Source organism: Protobothrops mucrosquamatus, unplaced genomic scaffold (assembly GCF_001527695.2).
Source record: "Protobothrops mucrosquamatus isolate PMUCROS unplaced genomic scaffold, P.Mucros_1.0 scaffold_259, whole genome shotgun sequence".
In the NCBI taxonomy this organism is placed as follows: domain Eukaryota; kingdom Metazoa; phylum Chordata; class Lepidosauria; order Squamata; family Viperidae; genus Protobothrops; species Protobothrops mucrosquamatus.
Genome location: NW_015386335.1, coordinates 63342 through 74701, shown reverse-complemented (window position 1 = coordinate 74701; position 11360 = coordinate 63342). Strand labels below are relative to the sequence as shown.

The window sequence follows — 11360 nt, the reverse complement described above, 5'->3', positions numbered from 1 at the left end:
CTGACCTAGGGAGGATTTTATTTAGGGTGATTTTAAAAATAATTTTAAACAGAAACACAGCTTCTAATATTCGGTTTTTTAATCTGGTTTTACAGGGGTTTGTATTTTTATGTTTTGTATTTGTACTGTTTTTAATACGCTGTGCACCGCCCTGAGTCCTGCGGGAGAAGGGCGGTATATAAATTAAATTATAATAATATAATAATAATAATTTTATGACTTGTGGACTTCAACTCCCAGAATTCCTCAGCCAGCCTCCATTTTGTTTCTTAGATTTAAGACAGGGGTCTTCAAACTTGGCCCTTTTATGACTCGTGGACTTCAACTCCCAGAATTCCTCAGCCAGCCTCCATTTTGTTTGTTAGATTTAAGACAGGGGATCTTCAAACTTGGCCCTTTTAGGACTCGTGGACTTCAGCTCCCAGAATTCCTCAGCCAGCCTCCATTTTGTTTGTTAAATTTAAGACAGGGGTCTTCAAACTTGGCCCTTTTATGACTAGTGGACTTCAACTCTCAGAATTCTGGGAGTTGAAGTCCACCAGTCATAAAAGGGCCACGTTTGAAGACTCCTGGGTATAGGTCCTCCTGTTTGAACAAGGGGTTGGACTATAAGACCTCCAAGGTCCCTTCTTCCAACTCTGCTACTCCATGCTATAGAAGGGATTCAATGTTTATGGGGCTGAGAGAGCGTTCCCCTTGTTTCTAATTCCAGAGGTCAGAGATAAATGAATTATAAGCTGCCCAGAGTTATTGACTGAGCAGGACAGCTATAGAAGTTGAACGAACATCTATATAGGCACGCTGGCTGAGGAATTCTGGGAGTTGAAGTCCACCAGTCCTCAAAGGGCCAAGTTGGAAGACCCCTGCTTTAAGAAGTCACAGGATAGCTGAGGGAATGGTATCTCTTAGAAACAGTCCTTCCCAACCTTGGCAGCTTGAAAATGGGTGGACTTCAACTCCCAGAATCCCCCAGCCAGCCACACATTGTAAAGTTGAGAAACACTGGTTTAGACGTTTGGCCATCGCGCCCAGAGCTGAAGTTGCCAAACTGATGCTTTGCCTCCTTCACCCTGGAAGAGGGCAAGATTATCTTCAGTGCCAGGCACTTATTTAGCCAACGCATCTACCAGGCCTGTTGGCCCAGCGCTCTTTTGAGCAGGCTACCCAGAACATCCTGATCCTCCAAGAATGCTCATCCAGAAGGAGAATCCAGGCGATTCTGGGAGTTGAAGTCCACCCGTCTTCAAGTTGCCCAGTTCGAGAATCCCTGTTGTGTTGGAGCAGAGCGGGGGATCAAATCNCTCTCCTCATTCTCTCTCTCTCTCTTCTCTCTCTCCTCATTCTCTCCTCTCTCTCTGTCCTCTCTCTCTTTCTCATTTCCTCTCTCCTCTCTCTGCCCCTCTCTCTCCTCTCTCTCTCTCTCTCTCTCTCTCTCTCTCTCTTCATTCTCTGCTCTCTCTTCTCTCTCATTTCCTCTCTCTCCTCTCCCCTCTTTCTCTTCTCTCTCCTCTCTCTCTCATTCTCTCTCTCTTCTCTCTCTCTCATTTCCTCTCTCTTCTCTCTCTCTCTCCTCTCCTCTCTCTCTCTTCATTCTCTCCTCTCTCTCCTCATTCTCTCTCTCTCTCTTCTCTCTCTCCTCATTCTCTTCTCTCTCTGTACTCTCTTTCTCTCTCATTTCCTCTCTCCTCTCTCCTCTCTGCCCCTCTCTCTTCTCTCTCTCCTCTCTCTCTCTCCTCATTCTCTCTCCTCTCTCTCATTTCCTCTCTCTCCTCTCTCTTCATTCTCTCCTCTCTCTCTCCTCATTCTCTCTTCTCTCATTTCCTCTCTCCCCTCTTTCTCTTCTATCTCTGTCCTCTCTCTGTGTCCCCTCTCTCCTCATTCTCTCCTCTCTCTCTCCTCATTCTCTCTTCTCTCTCATTTCCTCTCTCTCCCCTCTTTCTCTTCTATCTCTGTCCTCTCTGTGTCCCCTCTCTCCTCATTCTCTCCTCTCTCTCCTCATCTCTCTCTCTCTCTTCTCTCTCTGTCCTCTCTCTCTCTCTTCATTCTCTCCTCTCTCTTCTCTATCTCTCCTTTCCTCTCTCTCCTTTCCCCTCTTTCTCTTCTATCTCTGTCCTCTCTCTCTGTCCCCTCTCTCCTCATTCTCTCCTCTCTCATTTCCTCTCTCTCCTCATTCTCTCTCACGCTCTCTCGCTCTCTCTCCATTTAGATAAATCACAGTCAGTATAGAAAAGCAAAGTTTTCTTTTTTTTTTTGACCCTCCTAGCTTGAAGCAGATTCTCCTCGAATTACTCGGCTGCCCCATATTTATCTTATGCCGCCTTTGTGTGCCCCCCAGGTCCAGTACAACCTCTTGACGCCTCCCATCGTTTGGGCTGGTGCAAACCAGGAGGGCAGCCGGCCGGCTTTTTCCCCGCTTTACCACGGCTTCAAGGAAGTGGAAGAAAACTGGTCCAAGCACTGTCCCTCTGGTACGGAAGGGCTCCCCGGGAACCTTAGGGTTGGGTCCTGGGGCCTAAAGGACAGAGAAGCCAGCTGCAGAGTTTAGCCCTGTCTTCCCCGCCTGGCCCTTGGGAGCAGGTGAAGTTGCTAGCCCTGGGTGTCCAGGAAGGAGCAGGCTGGGCAGGGCTGGTGGCTCCTCTGGGGAATTTGAAGCCTCTCTCTTTCTTCCAGACGCAGCCCCCCAGCCTCGCTTCTACTGCATTCTCTCCCCGGAAGCATCTGAGGACGACTTGAACCGCCTGGATAGCACGGTAAACGGAGCCCTTCCTTTCCAACTCTTGCTTCTCTCCCCACCCACGCCTTCTCTAGGGGAAATTTGAGGTAGGGCTGGTCCCTGGAGAGGCTGCGAGGAGGTTGGCTGGTTCATTTTGAGGATCCTCTTCAGAGGGGCAGGCCGGTGGGTCCAGATCGAGCCCTCTAGAACAGAGGCCCCCGACTTATCGGGCACCAGGGACCGATTCCATGGAGAAAGGATGTGGTTTTGCATGTTGACTGCATCTCATGGATCGGGCTTTGCTTCTTGGGACAGCCCGGTTGTTGGCATGCCACGGACCGGTGCCGGTCCAGGGGTCAAGGACCCCTGCTCTAGAGCTTGACATGGGAAGATTAGATGAGGCAGGCGTGCGGTCTCTTGGGATGCCAAATTGGGACTCGGGTGCCGTGTGCGAGGCTGGCATCTTTTTCTGAACAGCCACTCGCTGTCCCTGGGCGAATTCACGCCTCTGCCTTCTCTTCTCCAGGGAAAGGAGCATGGGGATTTCTCCTGATTGGGGAATCATGTGTCTGAAATGGCCTAAGGGTCTCCTGCTTGAGCAGCGGGTTGGACTAGAAGACCTCCGAGGTCCCTTCCCACTCTGTTACGTTCCTCATTTTTTTTTAAATTTCATGCAGAAAATTAAAATACAAAATCTAAAAGGAAAAAACAGAGGCAAACCTAAACTAGAAAGAACATTTAAAAAAAATGTGAATTAAAAAAAGAAAAAAAAAGAACTGTCCTCCCTAATTGAACACTGATGAATCTATTGTAGCAACGGATTCTATTCTGCTATTTTTCTGAATGGTGCAGAGGTTTTTTTTCCCCTGAGGGGTTGGAGTGGGGGGAGCAAGGCAGTGAGAACCTCAGATTCTGCCTTGGGGCCCTTCCAGGAGGCCCACAAAGGCAGCCTTCAACTTACAACCGTTCATTTAGTGACCGTTTGAAGTTAGAACGGCACTGGAAAAAAGTGACACAGGATCGTTTTTCACACTTAACGACCATTGTGTGGCCACCTGATCAGCAATCCGGCCCTGGGTGACCAGCCTGTGCTTAGGACAATCGCACTGTCCCCGTGTCAGTCAGGTCATCCCCATGTGTAACCCTCCCAGCTGGCTTTCCACAAGCAAAATCAGCAGGGGAAGGCGGACTTGCTTAATGACCAGACATTTAAGAACCGCAGTGATTCGCTTAACTGTGGCAAAAAAAAAAAAAGTGGTAAAAAGGGGCAAAACCCACTTAACAACTGCCTCGCTTACGGTTGCAATGGAAATTGTGGGGCTCCGTTGCGGTCATAACTCTAGAACTGTGCTGGCCTTGTGGCCTCTGGTCCAGGGTTTAATTCCGGGTGTCTCCGCTTCCTCCCCAGGTCAGACCTGTAGGCCTGTGTTTTTCTGGCAGGTTCCTGGGTGGGGGGGGGAGAGAGAGGCGGATAGCCTGGTTGATTCAGAGGTGAACCAAAGTGAAGCTGGATCGAGCCGTTCAGGAGATGCTGCTTCTCTTTCCAGGTGTGCGAAGTCCTGTTCTCCAAAACCATGAAATACGACGAGCTCTACTCGGCCCTGGCCTCGCTGCTGGCCGCCGGCTCCCAGTTTGACACCCTCCGCCGGACGGAGAACAAAAGCGTCACCGCCTTGGTAAGGAGAGCTCCGTCGGGGGACCCCAGCCCCTCGTGGAGCAGGGGAACGTCCCTGGCCTGGGCCCAGTGGCTGAATGACCGGCTGACCAGGCGGTAACCTTTCTCTCTCTTTCTCTCTCTCTCCTTTCACTCTCTCTCTTTTCTCTCTCTCTCTCCTTTGTCTCTCTCTCCCTCCCCCTCCCTCTCTCCTTTCACTCACTTTCTCTTTTCTCTCCTTTCTCCTCTATCTCCCTCCTTTCTCTCTTTTCTCTCTTGCTCTTTCTCTCCTCTCTCTCTCTCTCTCCTTTCTCTCTCCTCTCCTTTCTCTCTTTTTCTCCTCTCTCTTTTTCTCTCCTCTCTCTTTCTCTCTCCTTTCTCTTTCTCTCCTTTCTTTCTCTCTCTCTCTGCTTTCTTTCTCTCTCTCTCTCTCTCTCTCTCCTTTCTCTCTCTCTTCTTTCTCTCCCTCCTTCTCCCTCCCTCTCTCTCGCAGGAGGCCTGTGCACTTCAGTACTACTTCCTGATCCTCTGGCGGGTCCTCGGCCTCCTTCCCCCTTCCAAGAGCTACATGAACCAGCTGGCCATGAACAGCCCGGAGATGCGAGAGTGCGACATTCTCCACACCCTGCGCTGGTCTTCCCGCCTCCACATCCCCTCTTACGTCAACTGGATCAAGGTAACCGCTCCTCTGGCAGGGCTCAAAAACACAGGCCGTCCTTGACTCACAACATTTCATTTACTCGCTGTTTGAACGGCCCTGAAAAAAGGACCATTTTTTTCACACGGCCGTTGCAGCACCCACAGGGTCACCTGATTTACATTCGGATGCTTGACAGTTGGTTCACATTTATGACGGTCGCAGTGTCCCGGGGTCACGTGATCCCCTTTTGCGACCTCCTTACAAGCAGTGCCAATGGGGAAAGCCAGATTCACTTAACAACCATGTTGCTTTAGCAAATTTAGCCAACACGCATCTAGGCTGCATGAACAGAGGGAGAGAATCAAGATCACGTGAAGTGTTAATACCACTTTACAAAGCCTTGGTAAGGCCACACTTGGAATACTGCATCCAGTTTTGGTCACCATGATGTGAAAAAGATGCTGAGACTCTAGAAAGAGTGCAGAGAAGAGCAACAAAGATGATCAGGGGACTGGAGGCTAAAGCATATAAGGAACGGTTGCTGGAATTGGGTATGTCTAGTTTAATGAAGAGAAGGACTGGGACTGACATGATAGCCATGTTCCAGTATCTCGGGTTGCCCCAAAGAAGAGGGAGTCAAGCTATTCTCCAAAGCACCAGAAGGCAGGACAAGAAGCAATGGAGGGAAACTAATCAAGGAGAGAAGCAACCTAGAACTAAGGAGAAACTTCCTGACAGTTAGAACAATTAACCAGTGGAACACCTTGCCTCCAGAAGCGGTGAATGCTCCAACACTGGAAGTTTTTAAGAAGAGACTGGACAGCCCTTTGTCTGAAATGGTATAGGGTTTCCTGCCTGAGCAGGGGGTTGGACTAGATGACCTCCAAGGTCCCTTCCAAGTCTGTTATTCTATTCTATTCTAACTGCGATGATTTACTTAACAAATGAGGCAAGAAAAGTCGTAAAATGGGGCAGAACCCACTTCGCAAATTTCTTAACAACATAAATCCTGGGTTCAATTGTCGTCGTAAGTCAGAGACTTCCTATACGTCAGAGACTTCCTATACGTCCAGATGTGGTGGAAGGCTTTGACTGACCGGTCTGAGATTATTCTTCTCTAGGAGGGACTCCTAGAATAGCTTTTCCCAGAACGCGCTTCCTCACACCCCGCCCTTCCCTTTGGCCCATCTCGCCTTTTAATTTATTTATTTTTTTAAAAAAGAAAATTCTTAATTCTACTCTGGCTTCCCCTTAGGACCACCTCATCAAGCAAGGGATGAAACCTGAGCACGCCTCTTCCCTGATGGAGCTGACGTCTGCCAAATGCAGCTGCGTCAAGTACGACGTGGAGATTGCAGAGGAGTACTTTGCAAGGCAGGTGCGTTCACGCCCGGGGAGTTGTTGAATAAAAGACAACACTTCGGCCTCCTTATTTACTTATTTACAGCGTGGCATCTGCAGGGATGGGGGGTGTGTGTCATGCGATCGCTGATATACAACATTCTAATCGGGGGGGGAAGGATCTCCTTTAAGACGGGGGTCTTCCAACTTGGCCCTTTTATGACTTGTGGACTTCAACTCCCAGAATTCCTCAGCCAGCCTCCATTTTGTTTGTTAGATTTAAGACAGGGGTCTTCAAACTTGGCCCTTTTATGACTGGTGGACTTCAATTCCCAGAATTCTGGGAGTTGAAGTCCACCAGTCATAAAAGGGCCAAGTTTGAAGACCCCTGGTCTAGGTCCTCCTGTTTGAGCAAGGGGTTGGACTATAAGACCTCCAAGGTCCCTTCTTCCAGCTCTGCTATTCCATTCTATAGAAGGGATTCAATGTGTATGCGGTTGAGAAAGAGTTCCCCTTGTTTCTAATTCCAGAGGTCAGAAATAAATGAATTATAAGCTGCCCAGAGTTATTGACTGAGAAGGACAGCCATAGAAGTTGAACGGACATCTCTATAGGCACGCTGGCTGAGGAATTCTGGGAGTTGAAGTCCACAAGTCATAAAAGGGCCAAGTTGGAAGACCCCTGCTTTAAGAAGTCACAGGATAGCTGAGGGAACGGTATCGCTTAGAAACAGTCCTTCCCAACCTTGGCAGCTTGAAAATGGGTGGACTTCAACTCCCAGAATCCCCCAGCCAGCCACACATTGTAAAGTTGCTGAGGTTGAGAAACACTGGTTTAGACGTTTGGCCATCGCGCCAAGAGCCAAAGTTGCCAAACTGATGCTTTGCCTCCTCCACCCTGGAAGAGGGCAAGGTTATCTTCAGTGCTGGGCACTTATTTAGCCAACGCATCTACCAGGCCTGTTGGCCCAGCGCTCTTTTGAGCAGGCTACCCAGAACATCCTGATCCTCCAAGAATGCTCATCCAGAAGGAGAATCCAGGCGATTCTGGGAGTTGAAGTCCACCCGTCTTCAAGTTGCCCAGTTCGAGAATCCCTGTTGTGTTGGAGCAGAGCGGGGGATCAAATCCGATCTCGGCCAGAAGGGGAACAATTCTGTAAGCGATTCTCTTGTCCCAAAGGTGCTTTTTTCCCACAAGGCAACTGGACTTACTTGTTTTTCTTTGAAGACGTTTCACTTCTCACCCAGGAAGCTTCTTCAGCTCTGACTGGATGGTGGGGAATGGAAGGATTGATATTCCTTGCAGACAGCTGGTCATTTGCATCCTTTTAGAGAGTCGTTGAGGCCACTTGGAGGTTTACCTGTGTCCTCAGGGTCACCTGAGTGGAGCCTTCCTGGAACAGTTGAAAGGTCTGTGTTGTAGATGGTGGGATGCGACATCCTCTGTCTCCAGTCTACAACACAGCCCTTTCAGCAGTTCCAAGAAGGCTCCGCACCCATTTGCCCCACTCAGGTGACCCTGAGGACACAGATAATCCTCCAAGTGGCCTCAATGACTCTCTAAAAGGATGCAAATGACCAGCTGTCTGCAAGGAATATAAATCCTTCCATTCCCCACCATCCGGTCACAGCTGGAGAAGCATCTTGGGTGAGAAGCAAAATGTCTTCAAAGGAAAAACAAAAAAGTCCAGATGCCTCGTGGGAAAAAAAAAAGCACCTTTGGGACAACCTTGACCCGGAGGACAGAGAATCTCCAGAGACCTTAAGCGATCCTCTCCTCCCTTTCCAAGATCTCCTCCTTCTGCGGCATCGACTGCACCACCATCCTTCAGCTAAACGAGATCCCCAGCTTGCAGTCCATCTACACCCTGGACGCGGCCATTTCCAAAGTCCAGGTCTCCCTGGATGAGCACTTCTCCAAGCTGGCGGCCGAAACTGACCCGCACAAGTCCTCGGAGATCACCAAGAACCTGCTGCCGGCCGCCCTGCAGCTGATCGACACCTACGCCACCTTCACCAGGTAGCTGGGACCCTCTGAGGCCGGCTGTAAAGACCCACTTCAATCCCACATCTTAAAGAAAGCAGAACTCTTGGAAACAACTTCTTCCAACAGGAACTTTTATTAAGAGTATTTGATAGCAGGCATAATAGACAGGATCTGAGGGATTTCTTTACAGATCGATACTTTAAAGGGTCCCTAACCCTAACCCCACCCCACAGTTCATCTGGGCGGTTCAGACCGGCCAATCCCCAGGTGTTAAGTCCATCGTGGGAAAGGGGAGATAACATTGTCTCCGGTTGTAGCACGATGTTCCACAGCTCTTCACACCTCCTTTTGAGACCGGAGAAATAAGCCAGGATGTTTGTATTTCTCCCCCCCCCTTTCCTAGCTGCCCGGTTAGGGAGAAGAAAGTTCAGAGAGATGCATAGTGCAGGAGGCAATTTGTTACATTGTAATGGGCAGCAGACACAAAGGCAAATAAACAAAAAGTTACATTGTAGCGAACAGAGGAAGCGAAAGCCATAACCCCACAGGCATATCCCCCCTCCCCCTTGGGAGTATGGCAGAACCCAGGGGAAGGTGAGATTTGGTTTTAGATCAGAGGAGGTAGATAAAAAGGAAATATAAATGGGTTCTGACACCGGCCTCCCTTTGCCCTGGCCGTGGGGCCGTCCTCTGCCCGGCAGGTATGCTGGAGGCATAGCTGGGTTTCTCTCTCTCTCTCGCCGCAGATCTTACCTGCTGCAGAGCCTCTCCGAGGACAGCTGTACTGAGAACAAGCCCACCGAGGAGAAGCTGCAAGGATACGCGGCCGTGCTGGCGATCGGCTCCAGTCGCTGCAAGTCCAATACTCTGGGTAGGCCCCCTTCTGGCTCCAGCTGCTCAGCCTTTAATAATTTTATTTTATTATTATTTTTTATTAATTACCGTGTCTCCCCAAAAATAAGAACGGATCTTATATTAATTTTTGCTGCAAAACATGCCTTAGGGCTTATTTTCCAGTTGGATCTTATATTTGGGGAGATACTAAATGCATCCCTCTGGCTGGTAATCTTAACTGGGGCTTATTTTGGGGCTTATATTACCACCATTCTGAAACATCACGCTAGGACCATCGTGGCGAACCTATGGCACGCATGCCACAGGTGGCACGCAGAGCCCTCTCTGGGCACGTGTGCCGTCGCCCCAGTCCTAGGCCTTCAGCTGGGTTTTATAAAACCTTTTCAATCAATCAATTTCAACTTCTCGCGGGAAAAAAAAGATTTTGCAAAGTTGGAATTGATTGATTGAACTTTTTAGTCCCACCCAGTCTGCCGTTACCACTGCAGCCACGCCCACCCAATGGGCCACGCCCACCCAATGGGCCACACCCACCCATCACCCGACGATACATAAGTGGGTTTTCGGTTGCGGTTTGGGCACTCGGTCTCTAAAAGGTTCGCCATCACTGCGCTAGGGTCTTATATTTGGGGAAATACGCCACTAAATGCGTCCAGCTTATTTTGGGGATTCTATTACCAGCATCCTGAAAAATAATGCTAGGTTTTTATATTTGGGGAAATATGGTACTAAATGCATCCGGCTGGCTGCTGATATAAATCCAAAAAATAAATAAAATAAAATAAAATAAAACTGGGGCTTATTTGGGGGCTTAAATTACCAGCTTCCTGAAAAATCAGGCTAGGGCTTGTTTTCCAATTGGGTCTTATTTGGGGGGGGGACACAGTACACTTGCATGCTGGTGGTGCTGTTCCATGCACTTATAACAAAAAGAGATCACGCAAGAGAACTAAGCCGGAATAAGCACAGTGGCCCTCGAGACACAGAGAAACAATTATATAAAAATAGTATCTGTATTGAGGTAGCCCTTACAACCCTTCGTTTAGTGACCGTTCGAAGTTACAACGGCACCAAAAAAAAGTGACTTAGGACCGTTTTCACATTTACGACCGTTTGGGCCTCCCCGGGGTCAGGCGGTCCAAATTCAGAAGCTTGGCAACCGGCTCAGACTTACGATGGTCGCGGCGTCCCGGGGGTCAGGCGATTCCCTTTTGCGGCCTTCCGACAAGCAAAGTCAAGGTGGGGGGAAGCCCGTATTTGCTTCACAACCGCGTGGCTAACTTAAATCAACTGCAGGGATTCACTTAACAAACAGCGGCAAGGCAGGTCGTAAAATGGGACACTTAACAACCGCCTTGCTTAGCGGCAGAATTCTTTGGGTGGGAGGGGGCTCAGTTGTGGTCATTTTAAGTCGAGGAGTAGCTGTAACTGGGAGGTGGCAGCATAGCTCAGCTTTAACTGCCTCGGGGAGAGCCTGTCAGCTGAGCAGGTAAGCTGGATCCGAGTGGGTGTCTTGCTGCCGGTCTGCAATCCAGGAAGATGTCCTTGGGCTCAGTCCTTGGGGAGAGGAGGGTTTCCCCAGAGGGTCTCCGGAGTAGATGATCCCGGTCGTACTCAGTTGAGTAGTGCTGAGCATCTTCAGCTCCTCGGGGGTAGGAGCGAGCCATGTCAAACCTCTCCTCGGTCTCCTAGCTGCTGGTGGCCCTTTTTTGTCTTGAAGGTCCATTAAGGCTTGAATTGGCCAGCGGGGGGTGGTGGGGTGGTGGGGGCTCCGCTGCTCTCCCAGCCTCCTGACTGGAGGGTCTCTGTTTTCTCGCTGTGCAGGGCCGGTTCTGATCCCGAATTTGCCGTCAGCGGTCCAGTCGCTGTGTGAATCCTGGAACAGCATTCATACCAACGAGTTCCCCAACATTGGGTCTTGGGTGAGTCTGCCTTTTGGAAGCCCTCTTTTGTTTGAGGGGTGCGGGAGGACGTTGCATGGGGCCTGGTCTCTTCCTCCTCCTTCCTCCCTCTGGGCTGTCCATTGCGGACAGTTGAGCCGGTTTCTCCTTTTTTGCCTTGTGGTCATTCGGCAGTTCAGACATATTTTTCTGTGGGGAGTCGGCCTCTTTTTTTCTCTCCTCTTCTGCTCCCTGGGAGGCTGCTGGGAAAGATCTTGATTAAGCGGTCTC

The 11360-nt window shown here is 49.7% G+C and overlaps 1 protein-coding gene across 1 annotated transcript in view; it reads left to right on the top strand.

Annotated features, from left to right (window-relative positions):
* UBR4 (ubiquitin protein ligase E3 component n-recognin 4) overlaps nt 1–11360 on the top strand; it is a gene marked incomplete at its 3' end in the record, with an annotated part of 101209 nt that overhangs the window by 26959 nt on the left and 62890 nt on the right. Inside the window, exons 25-27 of the mRNA XM_015831542.1 lie at nt 8138–8367; nt 9081–9205; nt 11014–11111. Coding sequence (XP_015687028.1) covers nt 8138–8367; nt 9081–9205; nt 11014–11111 — 453 coding nt within the window. The remainder of the gene's footprint in view (nt 1–8137; nt 8368–9080; nt 9206–11013; nt 11112–11360) is intronic.